Consider the following 20,828-nt stretch of genomic DNA (forward strand, 5'->3'; position numbering starts at 1 on the left):
CCCGGTGGTGAACGATCAAGTGATTTGGACTGTAGGCATATTATGTGTGCCTCCTTCTCATACCACTTTTCTGTGGAGATTAAATATTAGCAGCTTTAAATAAACAATATTTTAGCATCACTTTGTTGTGGATTTTATACTGTAGCATATATGTTATGTATTCTCCAGCTAAACCAAGATGCTACACATTTTTGGGACTTGTTAAAAATATTCTGTGGCATAAAAGGGTCAACTTAGAGACTCCACATCCACCGTAGATAATTCCAAATCGTATGGATTTAATGCAAATGTATCTATTCAAATGTTGCATTACTCTATAATTTTGTTAATTAGTCTCGTACTACACTCGTGTGCGTAATTAGTCTCGTGTGCAGACACTCTGTCTACGCTGATGAAGATTCAATCAAATCGACTTGTAGAATTCTGAAAATAGCTTCAACTAAAAGGAGTTAGTAATAATTAGTTAGTAATTAATTGAACTTTAAGACGCACAAAACAAAGCATTTCAGCTATATTCTATTTAAATTTATTTTAAAAAGTGTGGTTCTCCATGTACAAATTGACTGCTCCAGATTGTGACCAACATCCCCCGATCCTGGAAGGATCAAGGGGGTATAGACAGTGGATGGATCCCAAACAAATAGTGATACAAAGAAAACCACTGCTCCACTATGCAGCCCGGCTGAGTTTCAGGGGGGGTCTTAAAGGCATCACTGCCATTTCCACTATCACATTTAAAGCAAACATTGACTCTTTAATTTGTGTTTTTAGCAAAGAAATCATTAGATCCTAGAAGTTCTAAACTTTTATATGCTTTGAATTCTCACTCCAGGTATTTTGTAATATTGTGAAGGCCAGCATTAAAGTAGCTTAAAAAAAATATAATGCAAAGAAATTTGTCAGATAATAAAAAGTATTTTTGTCCATTCTCTGAGAATTTAGAAAAGGTTAATAGTTCAGGTACTGCTACACCTTTATATAAGGCTATGTGGAAAAAGTTGTACCTTTTGTTATTTTATTTTATGATATAAAATTATTTTTCACAGTACTCATGATCTTCTCCTCCCACTGTTTACTCCACAGTACTCCCTGATGGACTTGCTCTCTAAGATGGTGATGGGTCAGCCGCACTTTGTGCGCTGCATCAAACCCAACGATGACAGGCAGGCACTGCGCTTTTGCAAGGAGAGGGTGATGGTGCAACTGCGCTACACCGGGATCCTGGAGACAGTCAACATCCGCCGACAAGGCTTCTCCCACCGCATCCAGTTCGAGGAGTTTGTCAACAGGTTGTGGCAGTGGTGATGAGATGGGGTTGCGTTTCCACTCTGCCTCGCTGTTCTGCATCCTCCAGAGGGGACGCAGAGCTAGTTAGTGCCGCTCTGTATCACACAAAAACACGAGTTCTTTAATTAGATAGAAGTCCAAGTTGAGCCGAGCAAGAGGCTGAGTAATTGGCAGTCATTAGTGATGGAGCAGCACCTAATCTTTGGACTACTTTAACTGGGTGGATACTGTAGTCTGGGAAAATATGAAAAAATTCAAACAGGGTGGAACTGTAATTATAAGGGGAGATGCATTTTAATGGGTTTTCTTTTACTATTCATAACGAGAGTTTGTTCTTGCACCAAATGACCTGGAAACGCTCAAACCTAGCCTCCCCGTCCCACTGGTATTATATCAGAACACAATTAAAACAAGCTTCATCATTAGGGGAACTTTATGTAAGGGTGCCTTCTTTTCCCCTAAAAATGTGGAACATGATCTTATAACTCCCACTTACACAATGCTTTCAACATGGCTTGAACTTGAACATCCTGAGTCATTTCAAGAAAAATAAAAAACATATTTAGACGAGTCTGAGAGAAAACTCCTCATGTTTGATCAATGTTGCTTTGAAAAATTCATCCACTTCTAATGTGGATTCTTTAAAATGATCTGAAATTTAATTAACTTGGGCTTTCGGCCAGTAGGAGAAAACTTTGAGATGACGGGTTAGTCTCACTGCTGAAAGGAAGCTTTAAAGTATTTGCTTAATTTTGCGGGCTGAAACTTTGAGCGAGCTTATGACGCTTTCTTGCATGTCCTACTTTTTCCTCCTCGTTTCAGAGCGATTACTGGAGGATCATGCATGACTTGACATGAAAACAGTTTTTTTTTTGTTGTTGTCTTTTTCACGTGTGATTCTGCCAACCGGAGAGAGCATGCCGCTTCGGTTTTAACCTCGGCTTCTGAGTCCGCATCATCCCACCTGAGCCCGGCCGGGGTTGTACAGACGGACCCGAATGTCTAAACTGCACCCCTAGTAAAAAAACTGATTTAAATTTGCGCTCTCATATCAAAGGCTCGTCTGATGTTGCAGTTCTTTGTATTTACCATCAAAGAAATAACAGGTATCAACAGGAATTAGTATGAAAGGCTTTAGACCGAGGCAGGGAGGGGAGTTCAAAGAACTTTTTTCTTCTTGTTGTTCTTCTGTTTTTGACCAACTCCGTGGTGCTGGAGATGAACCAGGGGCTCTGGAGCCTTGATGTCCCTGTTCAAACACTCACAAGCACCCTGTTCTGTGCTGCTATTCTTTAAACTACAACAAGAGAACCTGAATTCAGACAATGTGAGCAATAAGCAGCAGTGGGACGGATGCACGGTGATAGGTCTCAGATGGTTGCATTTTTAACAGTCTTGCAACAATATGCCTCTTTTTTGTCTGACAGCTGATTTTCAAACTAATTACAGTTTTAAAGGTAAAGACGTAGCGCACATGGCTGAGAAAATTAAAGTGCTATGGTTTCCAATTAAATAAAAAAGGCCATCAGGAACAACTTTTCCTCTTGTCACACTGTCTGGACATTTTTTTAGATAACTTTGTTTTTTTGTTGTTGTTTTGCGTCCATAAACAGCTTTCAAATGTAAAAAAAGAATACTTGTTTTTATAGTTCCTTTTTTTATCATTAACATGTGCTAATATACAGAATTCTCTGAACTTTTTTAGCATCCCAGTAAAAGATGCTTAAAAATCTTTAGAATCAATTAAGCTTTTACTACAATAGATTAATATCACAGAGAAAAATCTTAATGTTAAAGAAATCAGATGTTGCCTAAAATGTTACACTGGGAAATAGTTTTGTTACTAATTCCTATTAAACGAATAACTTGTTTGTTTTTTTTAAATCGACAACGTATTAAGGAACATTTAATTAGTAGACTTTGATTTCCTGCTTTCTTGCAGTTAACTATGATGTGACATGAGGCACCAGATTACAAGGCACTCTTCAAAATTGGAAAGACAATAAAACGTCTTTGCAGTTAAGCAGATGTGTGCAGATCTTTGTAAATCAGGATGTGACTACAGAAAAATATACTTTTCTGAATCTGTCTGTATCTACAATTGAAGTATTAATTGATAAAGTTTGAAACCCCTGGAACAATCTGCATGCACACCAAAGTTTTAGCCCCAGTCAAGGTGAACAGGAAGGAAAGGGAGGTAAAAAATAACTTCCAAAGCTCGTTATTAGAGAAGTGCAGTAAGTATTTATTTAAAGCTTTTTAGGAAAATCTTTATTTTGTGATCATCTTGTATTTGTTTGTCTGACAGATATTACTACCTTGCATTTCGCGCCCACCTGATGCCTGAAACAAGCAGAGAAAACGCAGTCGCTATACTGGAACGGGCCAAACTCCAAGGCACGGTGTTGGGGAAAACAAAGGTAGCATGACTTCATTTTCTTAAGTTTGGGTTTGCTTACGGTTTGTTATAAAAAGAAAAAAAAGAAAGAGAGTACAGGTGAACTGAATGTCCTTTCAGGTGTTTCTGAAGTACTACCATGTGGAGCAGCTGAACCTGCTGCTGCGGGAGGTGATTGCCCGGGTGGTGGTGATGCAAGCTTATGCTAAAGGCTGGCTGGGAGCCCGCCGATACCGGAAAGTAAAGGAGAAAAGAAACCGCGGCGCCATCATCATCCAGTCAGGTGGAGTTCTGTTAACTGAAACAGGAAATAATCAAACATAAACCAAAAACACACAAATGAGTTCCTGTGTTTGGTTTTATTCTTTAACGCTGAAACAGTTGCAGTTTGGATGTTTAGACGATTCCTTGTCTCTCTGTGGTTTGTTTTCTGTAAATATATGTGAAAGACACAGTTTGATAACCACAGGTTGACCTACGAGGGTTAAGAGCAATGCTTCAGAGCAAACAATAAGACCTCTGAGAGTTCAAAGGGAGCCGTTCTGTGGCCACCTGGTTTAGCCGTGTTTTGAAGTGGGATCTTGTGTAGTATCTGCAGTCTATTTTGTTTCACAGAGGTAGGTCAGTGATCTCGCTCACACACATTGTTTTCTCCCTCTTCTTCTAGCCTGGAGGGGCTACGTTGCGCGGCAGAATCTGAAGCAAATAAAAAAGGAGCGGGAACAAGCTGCAGTCCGCATACAGTCAGGTATGAAATGTTTATTTTGCTAAGAAGTGCGTCGTGTAGTGATGCGTAACATCTGGACTGTCTTGTGTAATTCTGCATGGGAGAAATTTTTCAAAAAGAATGTGGATAAAGGTCTACAAACCGTGCATCCTTGTGAAACACCTTTTTGATCTCCCCGAGTAGCCCGCAAAATAGTAATTATTAATTAATAATGCATAGAGAAACGCTTTTGAAAGTTTGGGCAGCATTTGGTCCCCACGTTTCTGAAGAACTGTGCATACTGAGATCCGTCTTTCCTTTCATCTCATTCCCAGTAAAGGCAAGAGAGGGGCTTATCCCTTCTGTTTCCTCACGACTTCCTCTCTCAAATTCCTGGCCTATTACACAGCCCTCACATACCAGAAACAAGATGCCTTTTTATACTGTCAACCTTTTCATCTGAAATGTAAATTAATTCTTACTCAGTGTGCCTTGACGAAGATCAAAGTGGGCACATTAACCTTCCCAGCCCCAGCCCCCCAATCCTCTGAGCCTCTCAGTGGAGGACAAGAGAGGGTGCCAAAAGGGGCTGGAGAGAGGAGGGCAGGGGGAGGAGATCTGGCATTGTTTCCCCTGGCTCTCTTAAGGGCTGCCCTCATCTGCCACATGGAGCTTCTCAGTCGCCTGCACACCTTGTGTAAATGTGCTCCATTAAGCCCTTGTAAATAAAGCTGCTGAATGGGTAAACATGGTTTTGGTGTGAGGAAAGCCTCTCTGTCGCAACTGCCTTTCTTTTCAGACAAGGGTGTTTGTGTGTGGCCGCCGGGGGTTCACGGGATGGTGGGGTGGAGGGTGTGGGTGGGGGCGACCTGAACCTGACACAAGTGGGGCCTCAGCCCCTGTCGCCCCCCACCCCACTCCTCCCGGCACAGCACTCCAGCACATTCACATTGTGTGTTCTCCACAGCTTATAGCCTTTGAGGTGGGCTGCATTTGCATCTTGAAAATAAACAGATGCCTTTCAAATGTATGAGCCTGGTGGCTTCTCAGATCTCAGCAGGACCCGAGGGACGTGCTCACCATCGATCAGATTAGACCATGCAAAGGAGAACCGTTGCTCAATAATGTACTTGAGCATTCTTTCCCTGTGCATATAATTTTGTCAGAAAAACACAAAGTGGGCCGAGGGACTAACCCAGCATGCTTCTTTCCCCCTCCTTCAGAGTCTTAATACATCTCAATAATCACACAAACTCAGCTTTAATGAGTCCTGAATTTATTTCTTTATACATATATATAAATATTTATATATATGAATCCCATTGAAAACCCCATGGTTGTTCCACCAAACATTGATTTTTGAACTATTCCTGAGTAAAAACATTAGTATTGTTGTTTCTAAATGAATATGAACTTGTTTTCTTTGCATTATTTGAGGTCTGAAAGCACAACATCGTTATTGTTATTTTGGCAATTTTTCATTTTCTGCAAATAAATACAAAATTTTTGCTTGGACGTTTGGAGACATGTTATCAGTAGTTCATAGAATAAAAGGACAATGTTCATTTTACTCAAACATGTACGTCTAAAAAGTAAAATCAGAGAAGCTGATCATTTTAGGTGGTCTCTTAATTTTTTCCAAATCTGCATATATATTATACTCATTCAATAACTGAATCATTTGGAAAATCATTTTGTTTCATAATTATATCAAATGTTTTCTGTTCATTATGATGATTTTTTTTAACTTACAGCTAATAAACACTCAACATTTATTAAATATTATCTTCAGCTAGTTAAATGCCTGCCTTTAATACCTACTTAAAGGTATTAAATGAGTAGTGACCAGATAGGTCAGGCTGTTGCGTTTAATAGGTCAGAGTTCTTCAGCTTAACAAATAACAAGAATTCAAAGAAGTAGAATTCAAAGAAAATTTTCAATTTTTCCAAAGGTATATTAATCAAGACTAGTATGAAAGATTTTTATCATGACTCTACATTGTATTGTACAATGTGGATAGGAGACAACACCACAGAGTTCATCTCATGGTGGAAACCTGTGCAGTTTACAGGGGCCATCGAGTCCGTCATGTCCACGGATCCCAAGAGCAACAATGTGAAAATGAGGCCGGAGGAAAGACCACCAAAGAAGAGCACTCAAGGTGAGATTAAGATTTATAGTCACTTGTGACACATTTAAGTGTTTCAGTCATTTCCTTTTTTGATTTGCTGTGCAAAAGAAGTTCTCTGAAGTAACCCTTTTGCTGGGCTGATTTGCTTAGGGTTTCTGTGTTTAACCTCCCCACAACATGATTGCTATTGTTACTTCAATAATTTGTATTAGTGTTATACTTAAATAAATCTCATTGTATCAACTCATTGTGTTAAACCATGTTTGTTTCCTTGACGGAGCCACTGACTAAGTACCGTAATAGTGGAAATCCATTAATACAGCTATTCATGCTATTAACTTATTTACTCAACCATTGTCACAATATAATTATACTAATGTAAAGAATTGATGTAAAGAATTACTTGGACATTAAAAAAATTGGGGATACTTGTTTATAGCGTCAAATTCATGCCGAAACTTGATAGGAGAAATATGCCATCCTTATTTAAAAAAATGTTTTGTCAGAGCATGTAATAAAATGTTCTGGCAAAGCCTTCAAAATCAGTGGTATTGTTATTAACATTATTGCCCAATATTACATTCCCAAAAAGTAAGCTGTCAACAATCCCATGTTGTTGGGATGGAAACGATGAATTTCACATGTTTACATTTATCTGGATAGACTCACTACTACTCACCCAAAGTAAAAGACATTAAGACTGTTCAAGTAAAGTAGTCATTCATATAGTTCAAGTCATATTGTTTTTATGATTTTTACCAACATTATGGCATCTCTCATGTTTTATTGATATTGCACAATTTGTGCATACTAGTTCTGCTGAAGGTTCCTTCCTGTTAAAATAGAGCGATTTCTCTCTGCTGTCACCCAGAGCTTGCTTAGTTAGAGACAATTGGCTCAACTTCCTTGGATGAACAATTTTTGACTGATATGGATTAAAAGATACAGCAAATTTGACTTTCCTGGTATGTATATTTTGGATTAGATTGGACTGTAATAGAGTCTGAATGTGACCATGTGGCTTGACTGGACTGAAATGAACTGAATTCGTTTGATTTAAATTCAAACCAATTGGAGTTTATGGAGCTGCATATGAATTAGACCAGTTTGTCTTGTAAAGTGCCTTGAGATTACATTATATAAATAAAGCTGAGCTCGATTTGAACTGAATTTAAAGTCCTGCATCCTAAACATGTCATTCGTTTTCAACACTCTTGGAAGGGCTACTTTTATCGTGTAATGTTTTGCTGTTTCACCCCAGAGAAGAAAGCTCCTCCTCGTGCGCCGCCTTTCACCGTTTTATAAATGTAATAAATAACTTTCCACCAAGATAGCACACTTGTCTGACCACAAATAGGGCTGGGCGCTGCACTGGTCTCCAGATGTACGAGCTGGGGGCTTTGTGTTTATTCAGCACATGGGCAGGCCAGTCATTAAGAAAGCATGCGTGAGGCATGAGAGCAGCCACTGACTGAACAGCATCAAATAGACGATAAACTTTAAGCTCTGGGTTTTATCAATTATCACAAATCCCTGGAAATGTTTCCTACAGTAGCTTTCCATTAAATACGCTAGAACACATCGAATGCTAAACTAATTCACAACAGCAAAAAGCCTCGTTCAAATGTTTGAATTTTGTGGTCAACACTCATCTCCAAATTTCAGCTCCAAAATACTAGATTTACACATCTGAAAATGTTGTGCTTGTTATATACTCGAACTGAGCCGGGCCTCATTGGGGATTTTCCTCTCCATGTTTACAATCATATTCCTCGGTGAGAAAAACTTCAAACCTCCACTTAACAATTCTGTTTAATCAGTGTTGGAATCTCTCCATATATATTTATTTTGACATGATCTGGCCCATTTTTTCTTCCTGTAAGATCTATATTCTCACCTACACGCTGTTCTTTTCGCTTTTGATTCCCCTCTCCTCTGCCAGGCTTCAGCTCGGTGTTTTGCATCCAAACAGCATCACCAAGCTCCAAACTGGGGGAGATTTCATTCCTCCAGACTCGGAGCATGGCTGCTACCAACATGTTTTGTTGTGTGCGCACACGTGGGTCCTTCTGTGTTTGTTTTTTTGAATAATGCAACACAAGTGATCGTGCTCAGACAGACGTTCCCAGATATTCCCATTCATATTCTGCAAATTCCATGTATAACATGTATAAAAACACAAAATCAAGATTTTATCACGACTTCCTGATGTTGTTACAGAAAGAAACATTTTGCAGAGAATTTAAGAGTTGAGGTACTCCGTCTCATTCTAAAATAATTCACTTGAAAGGTAATAAATAAAAACAACACTCGGGTAAAGTAATTTGAGCTTACATGTTGATAGAAAATGAATAAATCTGGACTTTTTAATAGCGTGGTTTTAATAGGGTGGTTTTAATAGCGTGGTTTTAATAGCGTGGTTTTAATAGCGTTCCAAATACTGGATGTCCACAGACATCTTGTCCATTTAGCTATGTAAGGTTGACCAGCTTGGGGGAATTTTTCTGCCATGAAATCCTGCTTTCAGACTGAAAATATGTGCTCTTGGATTATGGCAGAAGAATCCCCCCATAGAAGAACTGCTAACCAAGGTTTGGTGATGTACTGTACTGTACCTTATATTATCCTGTCTTGTTAGATTCCTAGAGTTACTATAAAAATAACAGAACAACTAAAAGGAATTACAAAGTTTTGCACTAAATTCAGCTTTTGTTTATTCTACACTTTATACTCTTCCACTTCTATGCAAGTAAAGTAAAAAAAACTAATGTTTTAAAATAACCTGCTGCTGACACTGTCTTTAAGTGTATCTTGTTACTTGTGAGTGAGGTCAAATTTTATATCTTAGGATGAGAAACAGATCAATAAATCATTGCCTGACACACTCACCTGTCATCTCTAGATTTGTGGTGTAAATCTTAACTTCAACATCAAAATAGTAAGATAGGGCGTGCCGTGGTGGCGTGGCGGTTAGCGCGACCCGTATTTGGATGCCTTGAGTCCTCGACTCGGCCGTCGCGGGTTCGACTCCCGGACCCGACAACATTTGCCGCATGTCTTCCCCCCTTTCCTTCCCCGTTTTCTGTCAGCCCACTGTCATATAAGGGACACTAGAGCCCACAAAAAGACCCCATGGAGGGGTAAAAAAAATAAAAATAGTAAGATAATATAATATAGACAGCATTATTATGACAGTATTAACCAATGTTTTGCATTATTTTAGCTGGGGCAAAAATAGTTTTTCTGTTTTGAACAAAATCAGTTTGATCATGTTATAATATTTCTATAAATCTGTGTGCTAATATTGGGAAACTGTGCTTTTTTATCATTTTGTGACAATCTTATGGCTAATATTAACTAAAATTTAACGCTTTACCAATATTACATTAAAAACATTAAACTTTAACTTAGTCATCTGAGCAAAAACATAGAACAGCAATGTATAGAATGGACCGTTTGATTTGGCAAAATGCCTAAATGCTCTAATAATTCATCATCTAACAAACTTTTCACTCCCACACCCAGTGCATCTATATAATATCTATTATTTGGTTTTTAACTGATAAATGTTTACTTCTACAGGTGCAGCCCAAAGAACGAAGAGGCTCATCCAGATGACTTACATGAAGGAAATGTAAGTCACAGAACATCAATAAGCATTTTGTTTCCCTTTAAAAAAAGCTTCTTGTCTACAAAGCAGCTTTAACCCAGATTATTCTTTGGGAAATTTTTTGAGTCCTTGAGACAAAAGAGTTCTCTTGCTCCAACCTCCGTCTCAGCGGAGAAGACAGGGTGGTACAGGAACGGGGAGAATCAAAAGGCTGGAAATTCACGGCTGAGAATAAATGCTCGCTCTTCCCCCGAGGTGATTTGTCTTTGCGCTCCTCTTTCTACAGATGTTAGACCCCTTTTTTAGTAAAGACCTGAGGTTCTTTGGTAGCACTTTGATATCCTGCTCGGATTCAATATGTGAAATAGAAGAGCCACTCCGTGACTTGGAGCACATCGCAGGCTTTGAAGTCTGATCCAATTTTTGCTGCTCACCATTTGATGTTGAAAGGATGAAATGAGGAAAATGTACAGTTTTTGCCAGTAACTCTGCTGAGCATATGTAAGATTAAAAAAAGCAAAATCCTTTGGAGGATGTACTTAGAAATGTTAAGCAGATTAATACTTTCCTATAGCTCTTTTATTCAAAGATAAAATTAAATATGAGAGGAAGTCTGTATGTGCTGTTTCTCCCCCCTCACAATTAAGTCAGTGTGCTGCTTGTTTGCTAGGAGGTAGGACCAGTAAAAGGGGGATATGCAATTGCATTAGCATTTGATTAACATTGCAAAGCACATTAATGGGTCTCAGTTATATGAGTGCCAAATTGTAAATTGTAAATAAATGAATGCAACATCTACATGACTAATTTGAAGAAGAAAAAAAACACATTACAAGGCTTGCTTTAACTTGTATGTATTCGTGTGGTGCTTTCATTGACATTGCTCTTCTGGGTGTGTTTACGCCTCCTCTTTCAAGGTTGGCCCTGACAGCCAAGACAGACAAGTGAAAGACATCAAGAGAGACAAAAGCAGAGGAGAAGACGGTGTAACGAAACCTTGCAGGGAGACAGCCAGGCTGCAAGACGTGCAGTGTAAACAAGGTAAGCCCGCTCGCAGAGCTGGTGGGTGCAGGTAATTACACAAAGAGACAGTAGAAATCCCGCTTTAATGGATAAAGTGCCATTTTTAATATGGGAGCCCTTTCAACCTTTTCATCCTATACGATCCCCCCCTCCCCCCACTGCCATTTTTGTTGACAGCAGAAAAAAACACAGACCTACTGTTATGAGTGGTCATTTCTGCGGTATTTTAATAACCAGGGTCAGCTCATCACCAGCTTCTTGTGGCAAGTGGAAGGGGTTGGGGGGAGGAGTGCTTTGAAAGTGGCACGAGAACTTCAAAAGCTTTGATTTTCCCACGTGGCGGGCTCTTCGCTTTGGATCTCATCAGCGACTCTAATAGACCTGCACAGTGACGGTGACAAGAAAATACACAAACCCTGATTTGTTGAACATATGTTTGGTTTGCTTTTTGCCCCAGGCGATGAATTACATTAATTCCTGCTGCCTGGAAGGTTGAGTGGGTGGCTGAACAGGGGGCCTCCGATTATGGCCGTCGCCCAGCCCACCACTGCATGGGCAGCCTCGGCAATAGGGCCCGGCTCTTCATTAAGGTTGTTAGAGGGGTATGGGGTAAGAGGGCCGAGGTGGAGCAGCGTTTAGCGGTGCAGCTGAGAGATTACGGGGATTAGACATGATAATGTAACACAGACAGGGCTCTCCAGCGGGCCCAGGATTAGTGTCAGCGCGCTGCAGCAGGTCTGGGTTAGATATCGGCTAATTCGGTAATGCTGCGTACAGGTGACCCCCGCTCGCAGGCTTCATGGCTGCTCAGGGAGGCGGTGTTTGATGAATGTATGGAGTCAGAGTGATTATGGAGAGAAAACACGGCTTTTTGCTGAAATGTGTCTTTGGCCCTGGAGCCTTCTGTCAGAAGACACACATTTCTGAAGAAACAGCTTAATTGCAGCTCTTGTTTTTCTTCTTTTCTTTTTAAATTTGAAACTTAGGAGGATGGTGCAGGATGTTTATTTTCACACTTAAAAGCCACATAACTATTCTATAACTTGTTCAACGCTCTAGTGACTGAATAATTTTAGTAGACATCCACTAATTAAATATTTTAGGCTTATTTTCAAGGCCAGCTTTTGTAAAGTTTTAACCTGGACATACAGATTTTAGCCATTAATGAAAACTTTCATTTACATCACTCAAACAACCTCCTGGACTTCCTATCCTTTGCAGTTATTATTTGTTTGCACCAGGCTTTTAATCCTTTAAAACATTAGCAGTTAGCACTATTAGCTCAACTAACTGTAAATTGCAATGTCACAGTGCCATACATTTATTTATGTTCTGTGACAAAGTCATATCCTAAAGCAGATAGCTGCTTTTTAAATAAACTGCAAAATGAGGGAGGAAATTACCAACAAATCATTTTATTTAGTTAAATTTTGTTATGTGCTTCACACAACCAACAGGTTTTTATTGCTAGTTTGTGATTGTTTTGCATCATTAACTTAACTATTCCTCCTTCGGAGCAAATCGCATTGTTACAAGGGACAGAAAACTGCACTGAATTTACTCATCTGTCACCTGATGATATATAAAAGGAAAATATTTCATAGCAGCCTGAATCAGTAGCCAACATGGCCAACATTTCAGTAAATGACATCATTGTCTACACATTTATCATGTGGTTGTATCTGCAGCAAAATCTGTAGGGTTGACAAAATGAGTAGAAACTACCTTGTTAATGCAAATTAGTGTTTTTCTGTCAATTTTTTTTAATTCACAGATCCAATTCTCCCTGCACCTCCTGCAGCCTATTAAGAGTAAGAATGATTCATGCTGTCCCATCAGCCTTTAAAAGTCTCCAATAACACCAGAAAAATTGCCCTTCTTTGTCACTGGTTATTTTTTAAAACAAGTCACTAGGCATGTCTGATTGCAACTGGGCCAAACTGTGAACAGCCATTATTTCTCTGTAGAAAACACAGTTCAAGTTTAAATAGTTTCTTGCATCTATTGGGCTTTCTCTAACTTTATGTTAGAAAAAAAGCTCGGTTTGAGTCATCGTCGTGTAACTTCTGCACTAAAGAGTGTTACTGCAACCTTCTCAAGGTATAGTGCATTTACTTATCTAAAAATAGTCAGATTTTTTTACAAGTTGCTCACCAGTTTGGTGTATCTACTAAAGGGGTCAGAGGTCAACAAATGTGGGGTTTTGGGTTGTGTTTGAAAAATAAACTAAAAAACAAAAATTGTTCTGGTAAAGCACATTTATGCTACAAATGTTCATCGGCCAAGAGCTTTGACATGAGTGTCTTCTGCTGTTAATATTTGGTCATTAAGTATTTTACGTCTGGGTCACATCTAAAACAAATAAGGGACTTATGTGGGTGTATATATTGGTTATGTTTTTTGTCTTGATTTACCTAAAATAAAGCTAAAACAATGCAAAATTCTTCACAAACTAAATAAGAATGTTACGCTCTAATCGCAGCAATTGAAATACAAATTTGTAAGTAAATTAACTTTTCTGGAAAAAAAGTTTATTCAAAGAGACAGATTAAAGAAGACTGATTGCTTCATTTAATAAAAGACTTTGCGAGCTAAACTCTTTTAGGCCTCAAGTTACAAAGGCCGTGTGGTAAAGACTGATATTCTGTGATCCTGTAACCCCTCCTGATTTATCTTGGGGGTTTGAGGTTTCAGTTCAGACCTAATGGGATACTTCTCTCTCATTGTCATCCTCCAAACGTTTTCCAGTACTTCGACCACTATTACCGTTCTTTTTGTTATAAAGTAATAAGAATTAAAGGCATGGAAACATTTTTTTGCCTGTTCCGATTTATTTAAATCTCCGGACTTCTTCTCTAACTCTATTTTTGCGTGAAGGGTGCGCAGATTTCGAGGCTTTCATTGTCGCCCCTTTTACCGCCTCGTTTACATTCTGAGGTCTGCTTGTGGCGTCTTCAGGAAACCCCATTTGAATATGTTGAGGGAGGCCACGGTGGCTCAGGCACCCAGGGCACGCTTTGATCCCCACAGATCTGAGAGGCCTCTAAGCGAGTCGTGGAAGCCTTGCCCCTGCCAGATGTTTGGAGAGCAGGCTCCTTCCTGCGTCTCATCCTGCTGTCGCCTCTGGTGATCGCGTCGGGCTGCAGCTCGACCCGCACTGTTTCGGGACACCAGTGGAGAGAAACAGAAAATTAGCCGTGGAAATCGAATTACTCCACCCCTCCAGATACATTCACTCACACACACTCTGCAAGCCGCCTCCATGATGGTAAAACACAGACGGGGTTGGGGGGCGTGACCTGACGGACGCTGGGTTGTTTCCGTGTGATCCAACTAAGCTGGGTTAGATTTGTTTTTTTTAAACCTGACACCAAGCTAATCAGGCGCTCCCACTTTTTAGATAAATGCTCACACTTCTGTGTTTTATGATAGAAAAACAGCATTAAAGCAATTTGTACTCCAGGCAACACTAACCTTTGATTTTCCCGTGTTTTGTCAGTAAAAACGCCACACATACAGCATGTTGTCATGTAAGCCGCACATATGAGACGACGCCTTCCTTCGTCACCTGTCAACCGCCTGAATATTAACACAGCACGTTGGGGAAATGAGTCACAGAAGCGTGCGGAGAAAGAAAGCTTTCTGCTAGCAAGTGGCAGATATGATCAGAGTGCTGCTTATGCTGCTCAGCGTGGTAAACAGGATGGTGCCGAGGATCAGTCAGAGCTGACTTTATGATTTATGAAAGCCGAGCTACTTATGTTAACAGGCTTTCTGCAGATTATAGTTGTGGTAAACATTCGTGTCAAGAGAGAGACAGATAAAGTGGAGCCACAACACAGAGCCCAATTACTTCTGTGCCTTGGAAAGTGGTTAACCTGGTTGTTCAACAAAGAAGAAGAGGAATACGTCGGAAGTTCGACTTTTAGAGTTATTCTTATGTCCCCCCCTCTGTGCATAACACGGTTCAAGTCAATAAGAATTGATTTTGTGTGTCGCCCTGAGCTCTTTCTGTGCTTCAGAGCTGCAGCTTTTACCCACACCGAGGTCACACTCAAAACCACATCTTGTTTTCCTTCCCTCCCTCAACTTCCCACATGTCGTCCCACAAGGTTAACAGCCACCAGGTGCTGCTCCACAAACTTCCACCACTTCCAAATCAGCAGCAGCGGCAGCAGCAGCATCACTGTATCAACACGCATCTGTCAGACAAATGATCCACCCTCTCCGTGTTCTCTAGACAAATACTCTCCCACCCTCTTGCTGTCTCTCAGCCTTTTGATTCATCTAACTGTCTCCGCGTATCGCCGCGTCTCTGCCGGATGCCTTGAGTTTTAGGCAAATTACAGGCTCGACGTAGCGGCAGCGGAGATTTGGAGGGGATAGGAAAGACTCAACTTAACGGAAGGAGTTGCCTCTGTCTGACGCTACCTACATAATCCTCTTAATGTCAGTGGGAGTAGTTAACAGGATGTACTTCCAAACTACTCATCATCACAATTCCAGCAGAATAATCTCCCCAGACGTAAAAGCAAGGTGCAAAAATTCTGCTCTTAACGCTCTTTAATTTTTCTCATGATTTAGTGTACAGCGCTTAGCTAACATATTCAAAAACCTTGAACTTTTCCATATTTTGTTACAATTGCAAACTTCAAGAGAGCACTGTTCAGTCCATCATGCAGAAATGGAAAGAGGATGGCAGAACCACAAACCTGCCAAGACATGTTAGTCCGAAAACAAATATCCCGTGGAATCTGGGAGAGCTGCAGAGATCCGTAGCTCAGGTTGACAAATATGTTCACACACAGCTATTAGTCAGACTAAAATGTGATTTTTTTGTTTCTTTCTTTCTTTCTTTTTTTCTTTCTTTCTATGCCTATATATAAAACTCTACTTGTTTCAGAAAACTAAATCCGCACACATCACCAGGGTGAAACATGGTGGTGGCAGCATCACGCTGTGGGAATGTTTTTTTTGTTTTTTTTGTCAGCTTGTGCTGGGAAGCTGGTCAGAAGATGAATGAAGCTAAATACAATTCTGAATGAGAATATGTGACCGCCAGAAGTATTGAACCAAGGGGTGATTAAACAGCTATGCATCTGTTTGCAGTACATTATACTAAGTCTTTTTCCAAACCAAAAACCTATTCGTTTTTTTTTTATATATTCGTAGTTGCAACGTTAATAATTTGATATTCATCCAATCTGGAGACAAAAACATTATTTTTATTTTCCATAAATTAATTGTTTTTGGCTTGTTTTACTTGTTCTCCTCACTGCTAACTTACTTTATTTCACAGATTCTGTGCCACAGTTATAAATGGCTTCTGTTAAAAAATCTGACAAATGATCCACTTCAGCAAAGTTCAGAACATTTTTCCTGAAGTCCAAGTTCCAAAAAAAAAAAATCCCTGTCAAGCCAGATGATTGATTTCAGTGTGAAAAATTGCTTGTAAGTAACAACATCCTCTGCTTGCGTTAGTGAAAACAGATGCAGGAAGTGCCCTCTTTCGGCAATATCTGCTACATTTGATCAGCTTGTCCTCTAATTTAAAGCACATGAGTCGGTGCTTTAGGAGCAATGTGCAAAATGACAAAATCCTTCCTTGAGAAGTTCTGGAAATCCTCTTCAGGTTCTGATATCTGTGCAGACCGCCGTCTGCATTTGTGTCTGGTTTTGTGCGTGTGTTTCTGTGCATGTGTGAAGAGGCTGAGGTAAAGAGAGGGGTCTGGGTTGCACATGCTTCATTTAGACATCAAAGGCCTTTGCTGATGATTTTTCCTTATAAACCATGCCTTTTGGTGCCTCTGCTCTCTCCATCTGAATAAACAAAGCCCAAATGGGTTGTCTGGGAATAGTCAGGTGATTGCAGCACGTGATATTTGAAGTGAATCGATATATCTCTAATTTATTCCACTAAAAATCCCTTTCAGCGTCTCTTTTATGTTGTTTCTGAGAAACATTCTGGTTTTTCAAGAGATTTCAAAGTGGTATTTGGAGATATAACAGAGCTCATCTGCTGCTCTTTGAAAATGAAAGCGGCACCTATCACAAAAATAATCTCAGCCCTTTTTTTTATCTCAAGGAGCAAACATGTAGAATATGTAAGTCTCTCACTGCGAGGAGCAAACTCTGCTTGGCTTTCTTTTGATATGGAGAAATCAATACTGCATGAAATGCACTGCCTCTGTATTCCCAGCTGACTATTATTCCTTCCCACCCAAAACAGCAGATATTACCCAACATCATTTAGCAAACCCCCGACGCAAGCCACCGCCTGACCCCTTCCTTTCTCCGCCTGCCAATGTCCAAGCGGGACTCCGATGCCAGAGGCCTGTTGGCAGCCTCCCGGCCTGAAATATATCTGCAGGAGCAGCATTCCTCTGGGGCTGGCCTGGATCAAATGGCAGCGATTTCCCAAACAGAGGCAGAGAGATGGGAGGCTTGACCCATCCTCTGATCTGCAGCGCGCTCTAATCGCTGCAGGTCAGAACGGATAAATTGTGAGGCTGAACTTCGGACCTGATTGGCAGAAGGAGATCCATTAGAGGAGCATCTTTTTATTAAATCATCTAATGGTGTTTTTTTTTCTTTTCAGTATTTTTCCGCTGTGGTATGAATTACAGTACATTTCTACATAAGTAGCTGCAAATCCATCCAGAGAACCCGGAAAAAATGCACATTTTAAATATGTTCATTTAAAAAGCTCGCAAGCAATTATCATCAGTTTGTCCAGACTTAGTGTGTTCATCTGTAGCCTCAAAGTCACTTTCATTGACTTTCAGTGGTGCCCTTCAAACTTAAATTTTTTGCAGTGTACAAAACACTTTCATGTTTTACAGTGTCAGACATTAGATCTGGCACTGTATTATTTTTATTTTCAAAACTATAAGCACCATGAAATCCAGTCGGCCATGAATCTCCAAGCTTAGATGAAGGATCGATGCATTTCTAACGGAGGAGCCTCTGTTTCATTGTGGGAGGTTTGCTGCTCCACAACCATGACTCAGATAAAGTAACAATGACATTGGCGGATAATGACTTTGTATTTATTAGCCAGTATAAAACCAACTCCATCAGTATGGGCACCTCTGAGGCATCGAAGGGACTCGAGACGCCCAGACCTCCATCAAGTCCAGGTGTGCCACGTTCAGGAAACTTTAGACCTGCTAATATGGAACTGAACATCAGACCATAAAAACTGCAAAAATTATGAGGTAAACAGCAGGTTAGACTGTAACATTCACATTATTGACTGGGAAATATTTAGTTGCACAAACATTTTATCTTAACACTGAGCTGGTGTTGGATTTCATAATGAAGCTGTCGGAGCCTGAATTGAATGATTATTGTAATATTACACGTATTAACATTTACATGTATTTTAACCAGTTCTTATTGTAGCATGAAAAGATTAAAAACTGATTTATTTTTTAATTAGATTTAAATATACAGAGTCTTGCAAAAGTATTCACACCCCTCTGACTTTTTCACATTTGTGGCTTTTTACAATAACAAACATTAATGTGTTTTATTGGCATTTTGTAAGACAGACCACCACAATGTGTCGTGTAATTGTTAAACAGAAGGTGAAGAATGCATGATTTTGTATGCATCCCCTTTTACACAGATACCACCAAATAAAATTTACTGCAACCATCTACGTACCTACTCATGTTGCTTGTATAGCATGTGCCTGCGTATAAATGTAGCTAATTTGTGAGTTTGTTAGAGAAGATTAAATAAGTTTTTGGTTGTAGCATGACTAAATGTGAAAAAGTTGAGGTTTGTGAATACTTTGGCAAGTCAGTGAAGGTGCTATTGATGCAACCCAATGCATTTTTAAGAGGGATAAACCCCTTTCCACCCCCAAAGCATTTTTTCCCTTGCATTTATGAAAATTCTTTAAGTATCCTCAAATACTCGTGGGTAACAAGGATTCACACAGTGGGCAGTTAGTGCCTCCAAGGCACGGATAGATAAGATTCACGGTAGAAGTTAGCCAATATCTTAGAACTGACAGGAACTTTTGCTAAGTGTGACTTTAGTAAACTCGTGCAGGTTTGAATAACATCAAGAAAGCCGAGGGAAGATTGGAGGGGTGAAGGGGGACGCTGCTCTTTGATGTGCAGGATTGAGATGTGATGAGGTCTGTTCAAAGTGAGCACAAAGTAGTGTTAAGATGGAAAGAGCAAATGCTGCTTTAGTCAAGGTAGACATGGTGAGTTGGAAGGAGATGATGAAGAAACCTCGTGTCTTCACCAAAACCAAAAGGAGATGAAACGTTATCGGGCATTAAATATAGATGCTGTCTCCTGTCTCGGATTTTGTAATGTGTGGATTTTTTAAATCAAAGTTGGGCGAGGGTGGAAAACCATCATCAAAATCATCCATCCAGTCCATCCAACCATCTATCCATATTAAATTCCTGTTTTAGCATGAGTGCAGCTCATAGGATGCTGGTGCTTGTCTCCAGTGGCCAATATGTGACACTCTGGGTGAATTTTGGACATGTGTGTATACCAAGACTCCCTATGGCAAATAGTTAATTACAAAAACTAATTTTGTGTATGACTTTCAGCTCTTTATTTGTACATTTAATCTTCAGCTTCTGGACTAAAAAATTAAAGCCTGACAACTCTCTGCAAGCCTCATTAAATCCATCGACTTGCACTGCAATTACAGGACATCATTGTTAACCTCGTTACTGAGAAAAATGGTGAGTGTTTTAAAAATAGATTCCTTTTTAGCAGTATGCTCAATTAAATTTTAAAAAATGCTTTCATAGAAAGCATTATTGGCTTAATCGTGTAAAGGAGATGAGGATGGTGTGTTCAGGGTGACATGCCGACTTAGTTTCTGGTAAAATAGTTCTTGGTGAAATGAAAATAGGTTTTAAATCTAAATCTACCAGGAGTTTAAACAATCTGCACCTTAACTGAAGAACTAAACATTAAAATGCAGCATCATCTGGTGAGAACATCTTCTTTACTCTTACATGTCCCACACACGATTAGTCGCAAATGGCTTTCTTTCAACAAATCCTGTCACGACTCCAGAAAAGACCAGATTTGTAGATCAGACCTATAGACGTCCCACCTGAGCTGCAGCTCCTCCAGAGTTACAGTCAGTTTATGTAGACTGCCACGCTCTTTCTATTGTAATGTAATGATTGATTACATAGAGCTCTCCCTTCCTTGGTCTTTGTGATGCTTTTTATTCACCAATGTTCTCTAACGGACATTTATGACCTTCATAACACAGAGGGACTTATACTGAGTTTAAATTGCATGCATCTGAGCTCTATATTTCAGTTTTGCTGCTACTAAATGTAACTAACTGCAATAAGGATTTCATTCAGGGCATCAGAGTAAAGAAAGTGCAAAAACATGCAACTTGGTTTAGATTTTTATTTGTATATATATGCATATAAACTAGGAATATCATTTTTCCTAAAACACACCAAGGTTTGTGGCTATAAATAAAAAAAATGTACATATACATATACAGTATATATATATATAAAAAAAAAAAAAAAATCCCTTCTCACCCACCGCGGGTGGTTCTTATCCTCTGAGCTCGGGTCCTCTACCAGAGGCCTGGGAGCTTGAGGGTTCTGCGCAGTATCTTGGCTGTGCCAAGGACTGCACATTTCTGGACTGAGATGTCTGA

General features: G+C 39.7%; 1 protein-coding gene across 2 annotated transcripts in view; it reads left to right on the forward strand.

The window, feature by feature from the left end:
* Positions 1–20,828, forward strand: part of myo3b (myosin IIIB) — a 76,779-nt gene that overhangs the window by 42,668 nt on the left and 13,283 nt on the right. For both annotated transcript variants that reach the window (XM_032568788.1, XM_032568789.1), the window contains 7 exons: positions 1,084–1,289; positions 3,596–3,707; positions 3,806–3,968; positions 4,353–4,433; positions 6,457–6,553; positions 10,106–10,157; positions 11,051–11,174. In XM_032568788.1, coding sequence (XP_032424679.1) covers positions 1,084–1,289; positions 3,596–3,707; positions 3,806–3,968; positions 4,353–4,433; positions 6,457–6,553; positions 10,106–10,157; positions 11,051–11,174 — 835 coding nt within the window. The remainder of the gene's footprint in view (positions 1–1,083; positions 1,290–3,595; positions 3,708–3,805; positions 3,969–4,352; positions 4,434–6,456; positions 6,554–10,105; positions 10,158–11,050; positions 11,175–20,828) is intronic.

This window comes from Xiphophorus hellerii, chromosome 7, assembly GCF_003331165.1.
Source record: "Xiphophorus hellerii strain 12219 chromosome 7, Xiphophorus_hellerii-4.1, whole genome shotgun sequence".
Classification (NCBI taxonomy): domain Eukaryota; kingdom Metazoa; phylum Chordata; class Actinopteri; order Cyprinodontiformes; family Poeciliidae; genus Xiphophorus; species Xiphophorus hellerii.